Source organism: Vidua macroura, chromosome 3 (genome assembly GCF_024509145.1).
Source record: "Vidua macroura isolate BioBank_ID:100142 chromosome 3, ASM2450914v1, whole genome shotgun sequence".
Lineage (NCBI taxonomy): Eukaryota > Metazoa > Chordata > Aves > Passeriformes > Viduidae > Vidua > Vidua macroura.
In genome coordinates, this window is record NC_071573.1 from 65732200 (window position 1) to 65754207 (window position 22008).

A 22008-nucleotide genomic window follows, 5' to 3' on the forward strand; every position below is an offset into this window, starting at 1 on the left:
TTTCTTCTAGCTGCTTTTTAGGCTTGCATATAAGTAATTGAAAGAAATTATTTATTATATATTTAAAGAATACATAATTCATTGTATTTTTGAGCAAGGGATTTTTTTTGTCGCTCTGGGTATGTCAAAAGCTCCTATTTTTGGAAATAAGGCACTTTGAATTTTAGTATTTTATTGTAGACATGAAAAATGTGATAGAAGTCAGAAAATACATACCATGTCCTGTCAGACAACCATTTAAAAGTGATAGAATTATTTGAATCATCCTTCTGCATTAAAATATCAATAAAAACAGAGAGAATCACTGAATCCTATGTATGATGTGTTCTGGAATGTAAAAGAGTGATATAAAAATAGATTTCCTAAATATTTTGAGTCCTCTCTTGAAATATTTTGAGTCTTCTCTTGAAATACTATCAAGAGGAGTACAGAGAGTATTGCAAAAAAAAAAAAACATGTTCAGTTGTGCCATCTGGTGTCTAGAAGTGGCAGCTGTATTAGCATCAAAGCCAGGCCTTTTCTTTGTGCAAGAAACTGGACTTCTGTACAATAATATTTTTATCTTTAGCTGTATTGCTATAATGCTTTGCTGACTGAGAGGGTGTAAATATTGTGAAAGGAGTGTAGGTGCTTTTCTAGGTTTCATGGTCCAGTTACCAAAATGTGCCTCAGTGATGGAGTGAAATGTGTTGGAGAGACACATTTTTTTTATCATTTAAATTTGCTGTAATTGCATTTAATAGCAGAGCTGTTTCATGGATATGAAGAAAAGATTTAAGTAAACATGAAAGGTTTAACAGACTGAAAGGAAATTTTCCACTAAATTGTCAATCTCCAATGTTTAAATAGAAGCAATACATTTTTAAATAGAATCAATGTTTCAATATAACCCAAATGTTATATTGAAAGATTGTATACTCATGTGATACAGTCATTGATTTTTACATTAAATCATAATAACTTAATCATTTGGATTAGAAATCCAATTTTTCTGTGAAAATTTGGGGTGTTCAGGTCGAAGCAAACAGAAAACTACAATTGGAAAAATAGCCCAATCTGTCCCAATTCCTCTCCTTCAAAAAAACCTCCAAACCAGCCATCAATAAAACTTCTAAATTAGCCAATGCCCTCATCTGTCCCGGTGCAAGAAGCCTTCCTTACATTTGTTATTTTTAATGCAGCAAAAGAAGAAGAACGATAAATCAACAAACAGGTTTGTGAGTGTCCCCAATCTAAGTGCTCTGGAATCTAGCGGAGTGGTGGGCAATGGACATCCAAACCGCCTGGACCCCATTCCTAACTCACCCATCCACGATATTGAGTTCAGCAGCAGCAAACCACTACCACAGCCAATGCCACCCAAAGAGCCCAAGACGTTTTTGAGGTGAGCACTGCCTCACCAATCTTTTTTTTCTTTTTCTTTTTTTTGCTTAACTTTGGAAAATTTTGTATTCTTATTGAGCTGAATCCCACTTGCTCTATCAGCCTCTCAAATGTACAAGTACTCTTAGAGCGTTTTTAATTTTTACATTATAATTATAACCTCTTTATAGTATTCCTTTTTATTGTAGACCTTGTTGAAATGTGAAGTAGTCTCTCACTTTTTCCTAAGCCTTGAACTTTGAAAACCTTTATAAATACCTTAACAGAATTCATGTGCTTCCAATTGTTTACAAATATGAACAATTGTTTTAGATGTTTGTGTTATTTACTGGTTTTCATTTAGGAATTGATACTAGCACGAAGGTGTTTTTTTTATTTAGTAATATATGATAATGGTTTTTATGTAAGAAAATTACTTTCCGTGCTAGGTGAATGTTTTGTGTGTCCTCTTTCCTCACCTATATGAAATTATTTCATAGGAGTAACCTTACTACAGCAACAGGAAATGTACAGGCTTGAGTGCTTAAATGCTGAGCTTCCAGTAATCAAAACCAGCATTAAAGTCTCAAGTAATTCTCTCACAAAATAATCTACTGAATTGAATAACTTTAAAAATGGCATTTTGGAGGCAAGATTTTAATATTTTATCTTGATATGCCCACATATTAAATGCACTGAAGTGCTGTATTTGTATCTAGTAGGTGCTGATCTCTTACCTCTAAGTTGCCAACTTGAAGCGAAATGTAGTTACTTGTTCCACAGCTGGTTGTTTGCTCTCTCCTTTGGTTTAATGTAAAAGATCACATACCTGGCAACTGCTAATTATAAAGCGTAACAAATGATAGAATCTAAAATAGATAAGGGAAAGCAATGTTTTTCAAGAAAACCTTTTAAAAAAAAAAAGTACTGTTGCTATTTTTTCCTGTGCATGTTATGTGCATGAATATGCTCAGGTATCTATAAACATGCATGTGCATGACCCCATGGACTGTGATGCTGGAGATTTCACTCCAAATTGCTTTGTGCTCTGTATTATCCTATAGTAGAAATTATTTTATTACCCATTTTTATTGATAAGGGAATTTGTGTAATTAAATTTAAATTATTCTTTCCTGCTTATTTTGTGAGAATGTTAAGTTTTCAAAGAGGAGCCAAATGCTGTTTACAGCACAGCAGTTTGTTTTTTCTAGTATCTTGGCATATTTAAAGTGTGTGCATGAACAATTGCAAGTGATATTTGTCATGGGTATTATTACAAAAGTGTGTATTTCTGTTCAGTTGCCAGCCAGTCTTTGTGAGCACATGTCTACAAATATGATGTTCACATCATATTTTTCAAAATTAACTTTACCACAGGAAAAGGATGCTAAAAGAGGACCTTCTATAGTCATGCTTTTCCAAGAAAACTCTTTTTATTCTTCCTGAAAACTACAGCTCTTTATGAGATTTAAAATTATGTTTTCAAAAATATTATTTGCCCACCCTGTGATGTGGCTTCTGAACTGACTTGTGCTGCTGATGCTCTCCAATGGAGTGGATGATCACAAATTCTATAGGGAGGCATTAAATCACGTCCTAAGGCACACTGATAATTAATCCATGGAAAAACAGACTGTGTTCCTTACTGAATATGCTGTAATTTTTTCTTTCTTCTCCTAACAGTTGTACTTTTCACGTAGTTGTAGGATAATTGTTTTTTTTTTCTTTTTGTGAATTTAGCCCTCCTCAGACTGATGCCTCACCAGTGGCTTCACCAGACCCCCAACGCCAGGAGTGGTTTGCCCGATACTTTACGTTCTGAGAGATGATTTGTTTTTGTGGCACAGCGTGATGTGGACTGTTTATAAGAGCATGACCTTAAGTAAACCCTCATGTGAACAAGCTCTCCTGTAATTTGTTAAACACTGTGAATGAGAAAGTATTTGTCTTTCTGATTTGAAACTGCACTGTATTTCATGTTATATTTGTTGGAATCACCTGACATGGTACTATACAATATGTGTAATTATAACTATTATTTTTATTTAAAATGGAAGAATCTTTAAACTTTGTAATTACTACATAATAAATTTTGGTAGAACAAACAATGCTTTTCCCCCCCTTTTTCCTATAAATGTGTTTTCTTTGATTTCAGGTAAGGCTTTTCCCCCCAAATAACATAATTGCATGGTTACTATAAATACAACTTGAACTGTAAAAGGAAAAATATGTATCTCTCACTCTCTCCAATTTGGGTGGGATATGTTTAATGCATCCCAGTTCTGTTACTTTGTAGCAGTTTAAAAATCTTCTCTGGCTAACATTTAAAAGGAAGAATGCTAATTAAAACTAGTGTAGCTGCTGGCCTTCAGAGCAGATGGATTCTGACAGAAGGTGAAAAAAGCCACAAACCAGGAGCTGTTCAGTGGGGAGGCAGGTTGACTCCTCACCTATTGCTTACGAGACTTCAGCATCTAGTTATAATCAAAGATTTTATCATTAAATTTAAGCAGAAACTGTTCCCACAGGTTCTATATTTATTTTATGAATATTAACAAAAACAAATGCTTGAAATATTTAGAAAACTGTTTTAGGTATCTCTGTGTAAATCAAGAATCTACATTTTGAACATATAGTCTTGCTTTGGATAAAATTCATGTCTGAAATGAAAAAAAAAAAAAGAAGCCACAAACAAACAAATACCAACTACACTACTTTTTCCCATTAATACATACTACAGATACAGGTCTTTCATTAAAACTTAGTTACCTTCCCTTGTCTATATTAAATTGTTTTCTTCTTCTTAAACTAATATATGAAACTGTTTTTGAGCTAATGAGCATGACTCCCCAATCTATATCTTTTCTGATGTCAGTGTTGCTCAAGAAATTTGTTGCAGCGTAGAGAAAACCAGAGCTTATTGTCTTTTTTATATTTTTTCATTCAAAGATTACCACAAATTAACTCACACTGGTAGTCTCAGGGAGAATATTGTCTTTGTTTTATGAATGTATTTTTAAGCTGAATCTCTTATCTTTTAAAAGCAGGAAAAAATATGTTTGAGTTATTTGAATAAGGTTCTAGTTAGCATATACAAAGGTCTTGAACTTTAATATTTCATCTAAAGCCCTAACTGCATCCTTTTTTTTGCTATATGCACAACGATAAATACCCAGATGAAGATACTTGCTAATTACAATGAATTTTATATGTACTATATGTATAAATGAAAAATTTGTATGTTTTCATATAAACGATATAAAAAATCTTCTAAATGCACATTTAAAAACTTTTATCGTATAATTCACCTTGAAAACACCACTGAAAGCTGTATTCTGGTGATGCTGCCATGAATTAAAAATGTATACATCAGATTTTCTGTAGCTGGTTAACTCAACTGTAGGTATATGCAACTTTTTAATTTTAGAAGAAAGCCATATTGGGCAAAATGTCAGATTTCTTGGCTGTTACCCAAAATAAAATTCACTAGATCATTTTGTTACAATGTTCTGAAGTGAGTGTTGTGTATTTTTTCTTGCATGCTTTGCAAGGGATCAGCTGCCTTCTCCCATCCTCAACTTCATGTATGCATTTTCACATACGGATAGAATAACTGTACAGGAGTAGAAAGATAATGATCCCTACATTCACCTATTCAGTGAAAGGTGTGCCCATTTTTACTATTAGGCATCTGAATGTTAGGAAGCTCTCAGTTACTATGTCTGCCACAGTCAGCAGTTGTACTACCGCCTTATCAGTCTCCTCAAACAAAAAAAAAAAATAAAAAGAGCCAAAAAAAGTCCCAAAACCGACCAAAAATAAAATGCCTAAAAAACAATCAGAGGAAACTAGGAAAAATTCTATTTTTTACTAAATGGCATTGAGAACTCTGTAAAATGTATTTGTAAAATAAATCAGTATCTGGCATTTAGGATTAAGGAACTTGGATGATGACAATGCCACTGTGTTCCTGATCTTTGCAGTACCTGGTATTCTGGAAAAAGCTCCAAGTGCAAGGATTCATGAGTTCATAGGCAGTCTCAGCCTCAGCTGCTAAGAGACACATTTTAGGGCGTAGTCTGGAGCCCAAGTTTTACAGCCACATGAACACCCAACCATATTCATGCTGCCTGGTCTAAACCTTTCCCCTAACCTGTGGGATCTGTGAGCCCTTCTCAGCTCTTGTGCAGCCTTGCTGGCAGTGTCCAAATTGCACACTGTACCACCACCCTGACCACAGTATTAATGGGCAGACTATCAGGAGGGACCTGAAGGCAAAAATAGTAATACTGGTAAGAAAGCCATTATTCCAGGTGGAAAACAGAGCCAAAACAGGCAGTGTTCCAAGCCCAGAACAACAGATCTTTTCAGGCTGGTAACTGCCAGCACTGTCTCTATCCACTAGTTTGAAACAATTACTTTTTCCTGTCCCATTTTACACCATGATTTCAGAAGAGGCTATCTCACAGGTTTTTGAAAGGGCCTAATACATTTTTTGATAACTTCTTGTTGAGCAAACATTTCTTCATTACTCAACTAAGCACATAACAGTTACTGTTAGATAACAGTAAGTTGATAAATAACGTGAGCTTTTTCTTGTAGGAGCCACTACCTGATCACAGCCTTTACATACCAACACCTGCTACTTGCTCTGTAGCTGAAAAATCAGCTGACACTGAAAGCATATGCCAGAGAAAGGGCTTGTTTTGAATTTTCATAGTGATAAATTTATAGTTTAAGTGCAGATCTCAGCAGTGCCTTTGCAGCTGTATCTATTGTATTGGTTAGAACAGAACCATTTTATAAAAATGTATTTTTCTTCTAGAGACATATCTAGGGGTTAAAACACTTCCTCTTTATAGTCCCCATAAAGCAGTCTTTTGCTGGAAAAGCTATTTCCTTCATGTGAAGATTTAGGCAACATCTACAAGTACCCTGAAATTTGTGTTTGCAAACAATGCAGGAGAGATAACTGAGATAACTGAAGTTCTGATTCACCAGACAGGAGTCCTATGCAGAAATCCTCTTCTGATAGCATGTAGAGTAGCAATTCAGAGAAATCTGATTTGTGATTTGAAGCACCTGTGAAGTTCTATACAAAGTTTTTCCCCAAACATTCCAAGACCATTTCCTTCTTTGCTGGCCAAACACTCTTCAGATGAACTCACAGCTAGTAAGATAATATAGTCAAGAAGTGAAGTAACCACTGCAGCTTTCTTATTCATTAAAATCACATCTAAATAGGACTGGGAAGAAAAAAAACCCCAGCATGCTAGACATTAAAACTAATGATCTTAGTTTTATTAAGGCACTAAAGTAGTTACTTTACATATTAAAGCCATACATCATAACTTGATCATAAGGGATCTAAAGGATATTATTTTTGTTTGACAAGTGTTGATTTACCCTTCCACCAATCGTAAAATTTTGTATTAAAATACAACCTGTATACATTTCTTTTGATACGTTTTTATTATAGAACTATTGGTGTTATTGTAGTACAATTTTTGGTTAAGATCTTACATGAGCAGTGATTTTTGTTTTGATTGCCTATCAAGAATTCATCATTAATACAGGCTGACAATAGGAGGTCTTGGGAGTGAGAAGCTCAATGGAGAAAAGTTTTAAGATTGCTCAGTGCTTTGAAGTTATGGGGACATCAAGCTGTGCTCTGTGATATTGCAAGACTCAGATGGATGTATGAAAAAGATTCAAATACCTTTTCAGAGGTACCAAGAAAATACACAAGTAAAACAGAAGACAATCATTGGGACCCTAAGAAGGGCAGTATGTCTCTACCTAACCTCTGTCACTCTCTCCCTGTCCTCCCCACCCCCCCATGCACACTTCTACGTTTCTTTTCTCTTTTTCCTCTTTGCCTCTTTTACTATTAAATAAAATATATTTTTTTTTTACACCAACATTTAACCTCGTTTGGTTTTAGTCATGTCTTTTGAATATATTTTGAACCCTTGAAGTTCTTTTCATTTGATATACAGAGACTTAGTTTTCTTTGCTCTTCTGGGTTTAAAGCAGATCGTAACAGCCTGGAACATGATTTTGATACAGCATTAGCTAAAAACCAAAATACTTCAAATCATTGTAGAGCGTACCACTGTGTTGTTATATGCAGAGAAAAAAATACAGACAAGATACTATTCAAAATACCATACTGTAAATTCTAGGCATAAGCAAAAGCTTTAGAGCCTGGAGCAAACCCTGTTTTTTGGTTACATTCAGAATAAAATCCCCGAACTCCTCAGACTCTGCTACGCCCTCGTAAAGAAGGGGGAAGTGGCTGGTTTGCCGTGCAGCTCTCTCTAAAGAAGCCAAATTTGGACTTCGAGGTATAACCCACGGGGGTGGAGAAGGAGCCTGTAGGAAGCAGCTTCAGCTACCTCGGGGCTACCTTGCCCACGGGCCCCTTTCCCCCGCCTCGCAATCCTCCACGCTGTGCAGGAGCAGCGTGTCTCTCCACGGGGTGCAGAGAGCGGCACAGGGAGCCCGCAGGTGGATCTTTTGTTCCCGAGAGGCCGAGCAGCTGGAGTGTCCCCCGTGCCCACGGAACGCCCTCGTGCCGGGCTTGCCTCCTCCCTCCTACTCCCGGGAGGGCCGGTTCTCCCGCGGGAAGCGGCCCCGCATCCCGCCCGGCCTCGGCCGCTCTCCTCCGCTCCGCCCCGCCCCGCTCTGGGCCCGCTCAGGGCCCGGGCGTGGAGCGGAGCGTAGGGGCGGAGACGGAGCCGCTCCTCCCGCCGGGTGAGGGAGCTGCGGCCGCTGCCTCGGCGCGGCGGGAGGCAGCGGGAAGGGGCGGCCCCGCTGCAGGTACCGAGTGGGAGCGGGGCGGCCGCGGAGCGCTGCCCGCCTGGTCTGGTGGGTGGGGTGCTGGGGGCGCAGGGCATCCCTCGCTGCCCGGCGCTGAGCGGGACGGGACGCGCTTGGGGCAGTGCCCGCCTTCAAAACTTGCCGTGCTGGAGGCGGCCGGAGCGGGAGGCTCGGGTGAGGCGCTGCGGCAGCCACCTGCCCTCATCGTCTGCACAGCGAGGGAAGCGAGAGCCCCCCGCGTTCTCTTCTCGCACCACCGGGAGGAGCGCTCCGCCCGCTCCCCGCCCACCCCGGCGGGAGGGCGGCACCGGCTGGCGGGGGCGGGGCGGGCTGGGTTGGCGGGAGCCGTCACTGAGGGGCGGGGGGCTCGGCCCGGCCCCGGTGCCCGGCGCGGTCCCGGTGCCGGAGAGCGGCGGGCGGAGGTGCCGCCCTGACGAGGTTTCCCTGCCCGAGCTCAAGAGCCGCGCTCCCCCCTGCCCCGCCTGGCTCCGCGATGGGCTTTTCCCAGGGAAAGACGAAGTTTCCCGCCCGGCGCGCGGCCGTACCGGGAAGCGCCGCTGTGTGACCGTCTCCCCGCGCCCCTTGCCCTCCCCCGCGCAGGGAGGGACACCATGGTGCTGAGCGCGGACCAGGTGAGCCTCATCGGGCAGGTGTTCGAGTCCTACGTGCTGGAGCACCACAGGGACGAAATCCTGGGCATCCTGAGGGAGGCGGACGACCAGGCGCACTACCCGGTCGTCGTCGACGCCTTGACGCTCTTTGAGACCAACATGGAGATCGGGGAGTATTTCAACGCCTTCCCCAGCGAGGTGCTCCCGATTTTCGACAGCGCGCTGCGGCGGGCTGCGCTGGCAGCGCTGCAGGACAGCGCGGACCCGGCACAGCTCAGCCTCAAGCAGAACCTCCACGCCAGGGTCTCGGGTGAGTGGCGGGGCGGGGGCTGCAGCGAGCTGCACCTCCCAGCCAGGACTGCCGACATTTCTTGGCTCTTCAGGGAAACTGCCAAAATTTCCTTAGTGTGTAACAAACTATTGGGGCACCATGGAATGAGCAAGTTTAATTCTTGCCATTCCAGTGTTTGAAGCAGAGGGAATCCTTAGTGTTTATTAAGCAGCAGAGGACACGTGCAAACACGTGGATGTGCGTAGACCAACTCCTAAAAAAAAGCTGTGGCCGTCCCCACTGGCCTGTGTTTAATGGTTGGTGTCTCTTGCTGGGTCAGGGCTTACACTAAAGCCTTTCCAGGGCAAAGAGTCCTCATAGCAGCAGCTGGTCTTACATTATTTCTTTTAGATAGAAGGTGTAGAGAGAAGAAAAAGAAAAAAGGAAAAAAAAATCCTGGGAAAAAAGTTTTAGGGAAAGATAAATATTTCCTAAGTTTTACCGCAGGTTGACTTCCGTACCATGCCAGTTGCTGCTCAGTCCTTATTGGCTCCAGCCATCTTGCAAAAGAGGCAAATTCTAAATTTCGAGTTGTCTTGTAACAATTTTATCTGAAACTGTTGAATTTTATGCTTAACTGTTTTAAAATTGCTTGCCATAAAATTGGAATGAACTGTTGGAAGGCAGTGATCAATAATGGAGGATTCAGTAATTTCTTCACTGCCAGATGATATATCATTATTCCTTATTATTGGGAAATTTTTAGTAGCTTTGAGGTTTGGTAAATGTGGAGTGCAGGTTCTGAGGTTGAAATGCCTTTTTTGCCTGTTGTGGTAAGCTGGGTCAGCAGTGGCATCCCTTCTGATGATTTCTGATCATGACAATTTGGAGCAATAGTCTGCAAAACCAAGAGCTGGCAGCCTGCGTTTCCCTCCCCTGCCCTGTTGTGCATTGCCTTGTGGTCATTCAGTCTTTTGGCAGCTTGAATTTGGAAAAATCACAGTTGTTAAACAGGCCTGTGTTTCATTCCAGTGAGTTTCCATAAAAACGTTGTAATGACAATGCTTACATCAGAAATATATTTAGCCTGTGGTATTCAGGTCCTGAGGAGCTTGTACACAGCTGCTGAGGTAAAAGGAGGGCCTCTTGTGCTGTACTGAAATTTGACCTCAGGCACCTTCCTGTACCTATGAAAGCAGGAATGAGGTAAAACTTTCCTCCTAGTGTTTTGAGATGCATTTACATCATTCAGGGCTTCAGCATGAAAAAAAAAAACCTCCAAGTATGATTATTTGAAAAGCTCTACCAGGAAGTATTAGAAAAGCTCTACCAGGAAGCATTAGAAGGAATACAGCAAGGAGAGATGATCTCTGCATGAGTAGTGGTGTCTTTAAGACATTCCTTTTCCTCTTATAGCTTCTTGCTGGAGCTGGTCATTCCTCCCACAGTGGTGTTTTGTCTAAATATTCCCTTATCAACCTCCAGCAAAATTAGCCCCCTTGATCCAATAGTTTTAATAACTGATAAAAGCAGGCCTGACTGATCATTGGTAGAAGAATTCAGTCAGCAGACTCACAGATAAGTCCATCCATAAGCTGGAGAGAAATTGGTGAAGAACAGGGGGAGATATCCTTGAGAGGTCCACCTAGATCAAAATAACATCTATCCACAGAATTTGGTTCATGTTCTGTACCACCGAAAGGCTCACTGCAGAAGAAACAAAAGAAATAACCTAAATTTTCTATAGCCTTTTTTCCACCCAAAGTTTCCCATGATGCTGTTACCTTTTAAGTGAGTGCTGAGTTCTGATTACCTTCAGGATTCTCATCTTGGAGTACCACCTCCCATTCCCATGTCAGATAAGGAGGGAATGAGAAGGTGGTGCACTATTCTTGGTGGGAGCAGCAGGCAACTACCACGAGTATGGGTGATGATATCTGTGTGTCAGACTTGGAATTCAGTGAGGAAAAGTGATTTTGCATACACCAGATGTAAGAAACAATCTCAACACCTTCTACCAATATGGACAGGGCATCTAGGGATTCAAAAAAGGATGGAAGGATATGTGTGGGTATGCAGTAATTAATAATGGATGGTTACCCTGCCTGAGTTTACTGAAGAAAGTAGAAGTTCTTTATCTGAATTTTAGTATTGTAGGAATTTGATTGTATAGCTTCTACTTTTTCTACAAATCCATTAAATGATTTTTCTTAATTTATCATTAGCCTGAGCACCACTGTCCTTCACTTGTTACTGAAGTCCAAGCTGCTTCTGATATTTTTAATAGCTTTTTGGTGACTAATACAGTAACGTTGATTCAAAGAGGCACATACTCAATTAAAGGGTTTGTCAAGCAGTCTAGTATGATCAGAATGAAGGCTCTTTTTGTCACATTTAGACTCTTGTCTCTTCAAAATTCACAGAGGTGATCATCATATATCCTGACAACAGTGCTGCAGCTCTCTCTAGTGTAAGATGTGTTGCATTTTGCAAAGCTTTTTCAGGGGCAGCAATACTGAACTAAGAAAAAAAAAAAAAAGCCAAAACAGGTGGAGAAATAACGGATTTTTTTCCCCCTGAACTGACTAGAAATGCAAATCTGTGGTAGAATGAAAATTTCAACAGGCTCAGTAGAACATTTAAATAGCTTTATTAGAGTCAAACAGAAAACATTGTTTGCACTTTTACAAAATACTTACTTTTCCTGATTATTTAATTCTATCTTTTCTACTTTATTCTCTTACCTTTTAAAATTACTTCAATAGTTAAAAATATTTTCTTTGAACAAAAGCAGAAGGTCAAGTGTTGCTTAAAAGCAGCAAACCGGAATGTTTCCGCATGTCTGAAACAAGGAATTCAGGCTTGAAAACACTGAAATAAATATGACTTTTTTTTTTTCTTTTTTTTAGCCAAAATCACTGAGAAGATTTGACCTAAATGCACAAATAGTTTTGGTCCCCTTAGAAACATTGTTTCCTAGCAGATTTGTAGTTTTACATCTCTGTAGAAAATACTCCAAAATATTTTGGAAATAAAGACAAGAAATTAAGTTTATAATTATTCATATCTTGTAGCTCATTACTGATTTCTGAGTAGGCAATATTTTTCTCAGGTCAGCATTTCAAGACCATTTACTTTTATAAGGACTTTGTAGGTTGTTGAGATTAATCTTCCTGAGGATTTCAGCCACTCTGGTGCCAAGTGATGGGTGAACTCTGGAGCCTGATGAGCACACGACTGAACTGGCTGCTGGGGTGGAATTAAGGGAGAGCAAGTGGAAAGTGTCCTGTCACTGTGCATTTGAATATACAAGTGATTTTGCTTTGGCTGTGTTCATAACCCCTTTACATTCTTTTTATGCTATCTTTCTTGTGCTCGAGGTTTACTGGTATGCAATGTGGATTTAAGGTCAAATGCTCTCCAACTATGTTTGCCTAGACTTGAGAATTCACACAAGATTAGGAGCTACACCTGTTTAACTGTGGGAATAACACTGGACTACAATTAAGTAGCGTAACTAAAAATTTGTCATTCAGATAAACCAGTTGTAGAATAAATGGCATCTACAAAAAGAACATCTGAATTAATACAGATATGAGAACATCAGGATCTGTTTCCATGCATGGAAACTGTTCATGACTATTCACCCCTTGGCAAGAGTGGGAGAGTAAACTGGCAGCATTTTCAGCTAGTGCTCAGTGTCTGATGATTTTCACCATCTGAGGACAGTGAATCAGATTTATGGTGCAACAGATGAATATTTGAATCATGTTTATGAAACACTAATAACAATGGCTACTGTTTATATGTCTGGCATGTTTTCTGTTTAACTGCACTGTAAGTCCTTGTTTGATAAGCATAGCCTTATGCTGCACATACTTCTGTGTAACAGGTTTGCCTGTTTGCCCAGAGCTGACTCGAGAGCACATTCCTAAATCCAAGGATGTGGGACACTTTTTGTCTGTTACTGGGACTGTCATACGTACCAGTTCGGTGAAGGTTTTGGAGTTTGAGCGGAGTTACATCTGCAACAAGTGCAAGCAGGTGTTTGTTGTCAAGGCTGACTTTGAGCAGTACTACGCATTCTGTCGTCCAGCAGCCTGTCTCAATGAAGAAGGCTGCAACTCAACCAAGTTCACGTGTCTCTCTGGAACAACCTCTTCTCCTACCTGCTGCAGGGACTATCAAGAAATCAAAATTCAAGAACAGGTAAGGAAAAAAAACATAGACAAAAGGGGAAGGTATTAAAGTATAGATGTCTATTGTTGTTTAAAACAAATGCCTGAGACAACTGAAAGAAGCCATTGATCAGAGATTTCCTGTCAAAGAGTTAAAAATTAAAGCCAACATGTAGACCATACTTCTGTTACTGGGTAATTCCATTCAATATTGTACAAAACACCAGCAGTCAGTGAATAGATGAAATTTCCATAGATGAAATCCCATTCCACATTGAATCCCTGTAACACCAAGTGTGCATTTTTTCTCTAAGCGCTTCCTGTGCATGATGCTGATGTTCAACACTGGTTCTGAGGACTAAAGCTAGTCCAGTGTTGGCCAGGGCCAGCTGTAGCTGTGCAGTGTGGTCAGTACGTGGTGTCTGCAAATGTTCTTCCCTTCAGCCAATATTGAACTCAACAATTATTGCATATGTGATCCTTACAGAACCTGCATACAGAATTTGCATTTGTTTTCTAATGATAGCCCTGGGTGGAAATACAGACAAGGTGGAGGAGAAACGTGTGAAGTTAGAAATTAAGGTCTTAGAATTTCAGAATACCAAAAGAAGTAAGGGAATAAACTTTGTAGGAAATAAATCCTATATTGCATGAACATCTAATGATTGCTTCTGACATATGGGAAATCTCTATAACCTAGATTTTGTTATACTGTGTGACACACAGGTCTCGCTGGTAGGAAGAATTTTCAGCAACATGGGCTTGTTAAAAACAGTAAAGTTAAACTAGGAATGAATTTCCCTTGTGTTTCCTACTGAGCTCTGCAAATAACTCTGCATGTGCCATCAGTACTGACAGTGGTGTGAACTGCCTGTGGCCATTTAGATAATACACAAGGGTGAATTAACCTTCCTAGGCACCAGAGAGTGAATACATTTAGAAATCTAGCATGTATGACCTGGGCTGCAGAATGAAAAGTTGTTTTTGTGCAGTGGATACTCTCAAAACTATTGCAAGCTCTAAGCGTAAATGGAAAGATTGCTGATTGGAAATGGACTGTGACAAGATTGCACAGACTTTACCCTGGAGAAAAGAAAAAGAATTACAGGAGTTACTGTCGATATATATTTGGGGTTTCCTTTTTTTGATTTAATCCTTGACACTTAGGTGTAAACTTAATCTCAAACTGTCAAGTCATGGTTAAATACCAGAAAAATACAGAGAATCACTCAGTATCTACTTCAATGAAGGGTTATCTAACTCATGCACATGCTTCAGTACCCAAAGTCAACTTTACATATCGAAGAAGTATCTATTAATACCTCAAAATTATAATAAAAAAAAAGATCAGGTCTTTCAAATGACCTCTTTTAGTCAGCTTTCTTCAGCAAGATATTGAAATCACACAAGCTCTCCCAGCACTGAGCACCTTCTGCTAATTTAATATTCAATCCCATTTCCATTAATATCAGCATTAAACTTTCATTGTTAAGTTCAGGGCAGCATTGGCATCCTTACTGTAAGTTTTGTGATAAAAAGCAAGAACTGACCTCAGTTCCAGGAAAGGACTGTAGGCCAGAGCAGCTGTAAATTAAAGGCTTTTGAAAGGTGCAGTTCTTAAGAAGTGCTTTTCCTTCCCATCCCCTAGGTTCAGAGGCTGTCTGTTGGAAGCATCCCTCGTTGCATGGTGGTTGTTCTGGAAGATGACTTGGTGGACAGTTGCAAGTCTGGTGAGGATATAGCATAAATTACCTATGTTTGTACCCACAAGCATTTTTAATTTTCCATTTGAGATTAATCTCTGTCAGGTGGCTGTCAGTGCTGGGGTCTCCTTGAATGAGGTGTGTTAATCTGTCACATTGCTGTTTCAAGCTGAACGTTAGCGTGGCAGCTGATGACCATTCTAGAAAATGTCATGCACCCCATGTCAGGTTACATCTTGACTGTTTGACAGATCAGTTTCAATAAGTAATGTGTTGTGACATAAAGAAAGTACATTAAACCTTGTTAGGGTAGAACCTCCCCGGAGCTTGTGTCACACAGCATGAGGTGCCCCTCCATAGGTTCAGAGAGTCAGGAAACCTGACTTCCTATCTAAGGAGTACTGCAGGTAGAAAAGCTACTTGGCATTCAAAGAAGCAGCTCATTGTCATGAGGATGAATGCTGAGTGGACTGAAAATTCTCAGATAGGCACATTTCCACAAGAAATTAACTTGTGGTTGTACTTTCTCAGAAGAATGCTCTCCTCAGAATGTTAGCAAGTGATTCTGCGGTTCATCACAAAAGTTATCAGAAACCAAATTAGTATTGACTAATTTTTTTTGTATAATCAATCTAATTGAAAGAGCTTCTACAGTTTACCAGGAATTTCTCTCTTCTAAAAGAGGAAACAAGCAGAGGTATATCTTTAAGAATTCACAATTCACTTCCCTTAAACAGAAGTGGAAAGACATAACTTCCTACCACAGACTTTAGCAATCTACCTTATCATTGTTTTAGACTTACAGTAGTAACTTCAGGAGGTTTTGCTTTTTGTTGTTAGATTTTTTTAACCTTGTTAACTATAACACAGGATCTAGATCACATTATTGTGCATTACAGCTAGCTGAAGTGTCTGCATGTCTCAAGTCAGATGTTCTTTTACTAATTTTTGTTGTTACCTCTAGGAGATGACATCACAGTGTATGGAGTGGTAATGCAGAGGTGGAAACCTTTCCACGAGGGTGCACGCTGTGACTTGGAGCTTGTTTTAAAAGCCAACTATGTAAAAGTGAACAATGAGCAGCTAGCAGGGGTTGTAATTGATGAAGAAGTTCGCAAAGAATTTGAAGACTTCTGGAAAAGGCATAAGAATGATCCCTTAGCAGGTTAGTAGTTGAAAGCTTTTAAGTAGGGCACTTGATTGGATAGAGATGAAATCAGGAGTGAAAATACAGTGACTGAACACATTTTCCCCCCATTATCTCATCTCACTACCCATTCATCAAGAATATATTTTTTTCACTGCAAGAATACAAAATTCTTACTTTAATATTACTGGGGTGGGGGCAGAAGTACCAAACCTACTGCATTGATCTTCATCCTCTGAGCTTTCTATTCAAGTCTTTTCTGGAACATTTATTAAGAAGAAATGAAAAGGAGAATGTAAGTACAGGAGGGAAAAAAAGAAATCTGTTTTATAATCAAGAAGGATACTTCTCAGAAGAAGTAGTGTGGACCAGATCTGCCTTTAATCAGCACAGCTGTTGCCCCTGGGGTGAGAGAGCTGATACACTGCCTCTGCATCCCAAGTTAAGCTCTGAATCTTTACCATAGGGATTAGCACATCCCATCTTCAACGTAACTCTTGGATGCCTAGGTCCTTGAGTTAGATGCAGGGGAGCCTTCCAATTCACAATGGCTTCCAGAACAGTCAGTGTGCAGTATGCTGGGTCCTAAACACCATGGTCCACAGTCAGCCCACTTAGAATTACCAGTAGTTCTGTCTGGGACTCCATCCCTCTCCATAATCTGAGTGCCTTCTCCTCAACTCTGCAGAAGCTCAATGGACTCTTTAGGGTCTCCATCACTGAACTTCATTAGGCTGACAGTCTGTTTTGTAAAACCCTGGAAAAGGCTTAATCTTTCTTCTTTAAAGACAAACAGGAGGAAAAGCAGGTGGGAACCTCCCTCAAATGAGCCTGCTCACACTAAGAAAGTGTAGATCATGTCAATGTTAGAGATTCTTCAGACTGCATGTCCTGGAAAGCAATTTAATTGCTAGCTTCCTGCTGTTTGGAATGATGACATTTCTTCTTTCTGCTATTTGGAATGAGACTATTTCTTATCACTCTTGTTAGAACTGTTCAGAAAGTAAGTCAGGATCTTCTTTGAAGGTCCCTTTTAATCTTTCAGTCTCAGGACAAATTTTGGGAGCCTGCAGGGAGCAATATGATTTTATCTAATATTACCCATTCTGAATAAATAAATTTGAAGTGGTTACAAGAAAATTGAGGTGGAAATTAGAAGGACCCTGACTGCCCAAGGTATCTGTTTCAGTCTGTTTGTCTGAATTTGAGTTGAAATTGAGGGTAGAGATCAAATAGGACTAAGGAGTCTGAGGCCACAGAAAGTATGTGTACCTCTACTGTTTTTCAAGAGATTATGATAGCTACTACAGCATTTTATGTCAGTCACTTAATGATGTGAACTCCTAACTGTGGAGTTAAATTTTGAGCAGTGCATGGCTGAACAATGTTCTTAAAATTTCACTTTTGGATGGACCAAGATGTGTTAATTCCTTCAGAAGACCTCCAAATGAATCACCTACACCTTAAGTCATCTATTAGGTCCCTATATTTTGCCAGTACCATGTACTTGCATCTAAATTTAAAACATGAAGTTAAGCTCTCAAAATGGGTCACTCTCTTTTATTCCCTAGCAATGGAAGTAATACATGGCATATAACCTGAGACCCCTTATGTGCTGGTAGTGTCAGAATCTCAAAGGACAAAATTAATCCTGTTACATATCTTCCACACCATCAGCATTTTCAGAGCAGATTGAAATACTCTGCTGCTGGAAAGAGACTATAGTAGGGAGGAGGAGAGGGAGCTGTGACACTGAAGGATCAAAGGAGAAGGAAGGTAACAGTGAGAAAATGAGCACACTATGTGTGCACAGGTTTAAGGCAAAATAAGTGTTAGAAGTTTTCTTAAATGTACAACACACCAGTTTTCAAGGGGATATTTTGAAATCTGTAAACTTCTAGGTTTCATAGCTTCTACATTTGTAAATGTGGAACAAAAGAATTTGCATTATGGCATTTCATACCTTATATTGCAGTAGGATTGGCTTTGTTGCTTATGATTGTGACATACTTAACTTCTTATCATGAAGGAAATTTGGGTCAAACAACTGCTCTAGGTCCCATTTAAAGTAAAAAAAAATTAGTATCTCCTGCCTACCCTACTCTTCTTGCCCAAATTACTTGTCAGTGTACATGGGAGTCCATGGGAAACAAAGTTTAACTTTGTGCCATTTTTGCTCCTGTTTTAGGGAGGAATGAAATTTTGGCTAGCTTATGTCCTCAAGTTTTTGGATTGTACCTGGTGAAGTTGGCTGTAGCCATGGTGCTTGCTGGTGGTGTGCAGAGGACTGATGCTGCTGGAACTCGAACCAGAGGTTTGTATTGTTTCTAAAAGTATCACATCATTTGTAACAGTCATTCCCATCCCTGACCTCACCCACATCTCCCCCCACCCTTCCAAAATCAAACCAGTAAGAGTTTGGAAGCATAATCATCCCATTTTCTTGAGTGAGAACAAGTTTTAATCGATTTTGACTATTCTTCCAAAATCTCAGACAAGTTAAAGTGGGTGTCTAGACTTCCTCTTTTTATTTTAATTTTTCCCAAATAAAACCCAATAGAAGCAGACTTTCAGGTTTCCATTAAGTAGAATATTAAAGGCAGCTGTTTTATCTGAAACATCTCACTTTTTATTGTATAAGTGACATTTTGCATTTATTTCTAGTAGAATATTCCCAGCAGTATTTGGCATCAAAGGATGAAATCTTAATGTTTCCTTAACGTGGATCACTATAGTATGTTAAAAGGAAAAATTAAAGGATTAATTTTACTTCCTAATGCCAGACTTTTCCATCTGTGATTGTCACCACATCTCACTTAGTCTTGTAACTCCAAGTTACCTGCCTGCTGATTCGCCTTCTGTTGTTATTAGATGGAAAATATGCCACGTGTCAGGTGGTACACAGGTCATAATCTGTGTAGGTCATAATAATTTTAAAAAGTATGTCTCTGTATACAAATACAGGATTTTCTTAATGCTCCAATAGCTAAATAAAATTATAGACTTTATATTTGAATTGAAGTTGGATTTTGTAGAAAACAGTGAAAAAATTTTAGAGCACTTTACTGAGATTGTAGCAGGTGAATTATTTACTTCTGTAATTTCATTGTTATGAAAATACAAAGTTGTGTAACTGTTGGCAAAGACTTAATTGAGCAAAACAGCCTGCTGATTTTATTAGTCCATTTTGCAATAATTAAAATAACTGAATAGTGGAATGGTAACTAAAACCTGGTATCCTTCTGTTTCATATTCAAAAATGAGCTGAGTCTGAGAAATGAGCATTCTAAAATTTAAGAACTTACATTACAGGAAGTGTGTCAAATACCTGCTAACATTTCACAAATACTTAATTGTAAATATTTGTGTCTAGAGGACTTTATTAAACAATGTATTTATCACACCAAATAAATAGTGCAGAATTACATATTTTAATGTATATATAGTGCTAAATTTTAGGTGAATATGACACATATTATTTAATCTGAGCATTTTGTGTCAATGTTTGTTTGCATATGAACTATCTAGTCCTACATTACTGTTTTCCCCCAAGGTGAATCACATCTTCTGTTGGTTGGAGACCCAGGTACAGGGAAATCTCAGTTCCTCAAGTATGCAGTAAAGATTATGCCACGCTCTGTGCTTACAGCAGGAATTGGATCTACAAGTGCAGGTATGTGCTGCTTCTGCTGTAACAGGTTATCTCTTCACTCAAGTACGTTTGTATAGAAGCCTTCTACCTATGTGGACATATGTGCTCAGGTTGTTATGAGCACAGTTGAAGCAGGGAACTGCTGTGGAAGCATGTGAGGCCTTATCTGACTCTCTGCAGTCCTGCCCCTTTGTCTGTATCCATGAATGACTGTGATGAGCTTCTAGCAGGGAGCCTTACAAGCCTCATCCAGAGACACTTCTCAGTGCTTTGCTAGCAGAGAGTGATCTGGACCTGTATTTTTAGCATTTCCCAGCTATGACAAATATGACATCTTTCCAGAGCTCACACTGTGTGATGAGCTAGCATCATTTGGTTTCTCCTGAACAGATAATCTCCTCTTTTTTGTTCTGTGTTCTGTCTGGGTGCCAGTTTGATTTCTGTTTGCTTTCTGAAAATTTACCCGTGTTGAGGAATTATTTCTTACTTATGAAGATGGTTTTAGAAAGGTTTCAGAGTGCAAGTGAGTTTTTTTCTTCTTTTTTCTTTTTTTTTTCTCTTTCTTCCTTTTGTTAAATTTAGGTATGTCCCAGCTGGCTCTCAATGCCAGGCATCTTTGCAAACTCTTCTGGGACAATGTACAAGGTCAGATTACCTCTGCCAATAACTTTATTTGAACAAATGAATATATACTACTTGTATGCTCAAAATCACAAAATAATTAGGGTCAAATTCCAGTGTCTCAGCTAGCATGTGTAGCTTGAATATTTCTCAAGAGAGTGCTGCTTATCATTGTATGTCTGGGTAACAGCATTGTTTGTACATGGGAGAACCAGAGGATAAATCTTCCACAGCTATGTATATACTGAGTCTTCCGTAGCCATGGAGGTTGACCATGATGTTGAACATTGTACACTCCTGTGTGCAGGGAACTTGTTATGAAACACATATGCCTCTGACTTTCCATTCAAACTGTTAACAAATAGGTCTGGAGAGAAGCCAGAGAGAAAATTTTGGCTTAGCATAATATTTTCTCCACTTTTTGTTCTGTGTTAAGAATTGAGAACAGTCTGGATAATTTCAGATTTGCTAGGGGACTTACAGCAACCTGGAGTGAAATTTTGCCATGTATTTCAGTCAGACTTTGACAATTTTTATTAAGTAGTGATTTCCTGTGTCCATTGCTCTCAGTTTCTGATGTTGTTGTTTCTTTCTTCACCACATCTCCCTCCCATGCTTCACCTTCCATATGATCTGATTTCCAGCTCAGCCGTGATAGCTAGGTTCAAAGACATTTCCCTGAAAATAAATATTGCAGTTTATATGCTTACTTATTAGTGGCATATGTGCACTAATGATGTGTGGAGATAAAGATTCATCTCATTAAAGGATTGTCTTGGGCCTTTAGATTATCCATATTTCACTTAGGTATTCCTTATTTTTAAAAATCTTCTCTCTCAGTCCCTTTTTCCAAAATCTGACAGCAGCACCAAATTTCTACTTTAGAATTCTTCAGGACCATTATCACAAATGAAACTTGAGTGCCTAGCAAGGATTCTTATTAACCTAGTTTAATTTCAGGGAACCTTTCCATGGCTAGAACTGCTGGACCAAGGTATTAATTTCTAGACCAGGAGTTTGGATGTTGTTCGAATTACTATTTTCTTTGCATTTCCTGTGCAAGGAGTGTCTTATGAATCTGCTTGTAGCAGATTCACTAACACTGACTTTTGTCAACTTGCTCTCTTTGCAGAAGCTTCAAATTAGTTTGGAGAGCTATTAAACTGCTTTCCTTTCCTTGTCATAATTGAACACTTTGAATTACCAGTTTCTGCTTTCCCATGAGAGGACAGCCCTAATGCACATTCTTCCCTCCAGTGTATGAATATTAAATCTCTAAGTTTCACTTTCAGCTAGTTCTTTACTGTATATAAAAAGCAGTCTGAATTGCACTTACTTGCTGGCTCTGGGATTACAGTCCACATAGGCCAAAAGACACACCTGAGATTGGGTAAACCCCGAATAACTCCTTAAAAGCTGGGTCCCTCTTTTAGAGAAAAGTGCCTTTAGTAAGATTCTGTGTACACTGACACCTTGTGCCCTTTACCCATCTGGTTCTGTTTTAGGACACAAGCTATTTAACAAGCACTGAATTAGAATCCTATATCCCGAACTGTGTCATACCAGTTTTACTTGGTTTTCTGCACAAGTATTTATTTGTACCAGGACAGCATATTAGGTCATTAACATTTTCCTTGTGCC

General features: G+C 39.4%; 2 protein-coding genes across 4 annotated transcripts in view; both read left to right on the forward strand.

Annotated features, from left to right (window-relative positions):
• The window catches only part of FAM184A (family with sequence similarity 184 member A), a 72837-nt gene extending 67966 nt beyond the window's left edge, over positions 1-4871 (forward strand). For both annotated transcript variants that reach the window (XM_053974445.1, XM_053974446.1), the window contains 2 exons: positions 1182-1384; positions 3103-4871. In XM_053974445.1, the coding sequence (XP_053830420.1) occupies positions 1182-1384; positions 3103-3184 (285 nt within the window). In that variant the 3' untranslated portion in view covers positions 3185-4871. The remainder of the gene's footprint in view (positions 1-1181; positions 1385-3102) is intronic.
• Positions 4872-8614: 3743 nt separating this feature from the next.
• MCM9 (minichromosome maintenance 9 homologous recombination repair factor) overlaps positions 8615-22008 on the forward strand; it is a 48195-nt gene continuing 34801 nt past the window's right edge. For both annotated transcript variants that reach the window (XM_053973081.1, XM_053973082.1), the window contains exons 1-6: positions 8615-9105; positions 12959-13275; positions 14893-14974; positions 15912-16112; positions 18283-18408; positions 19648-19767. In XM_053973081.1, the coding sequence (XP_053829056.1) occupies positions 8796-9105; positions 12959-13275; positions 14893-14974; positions 15912-16112; positions 18283-18408; positions 19648-19767 (1156 nt within the window). In that variant the 5' untranslated portion in view covers positions 8615-8795. The remainder of the gene's footprint in view (positions 9106-12958; positions 13276-14892; positions 14975-15911; positions 16113-18282; positions 18409-19647; positions 19768-22008) is intronic.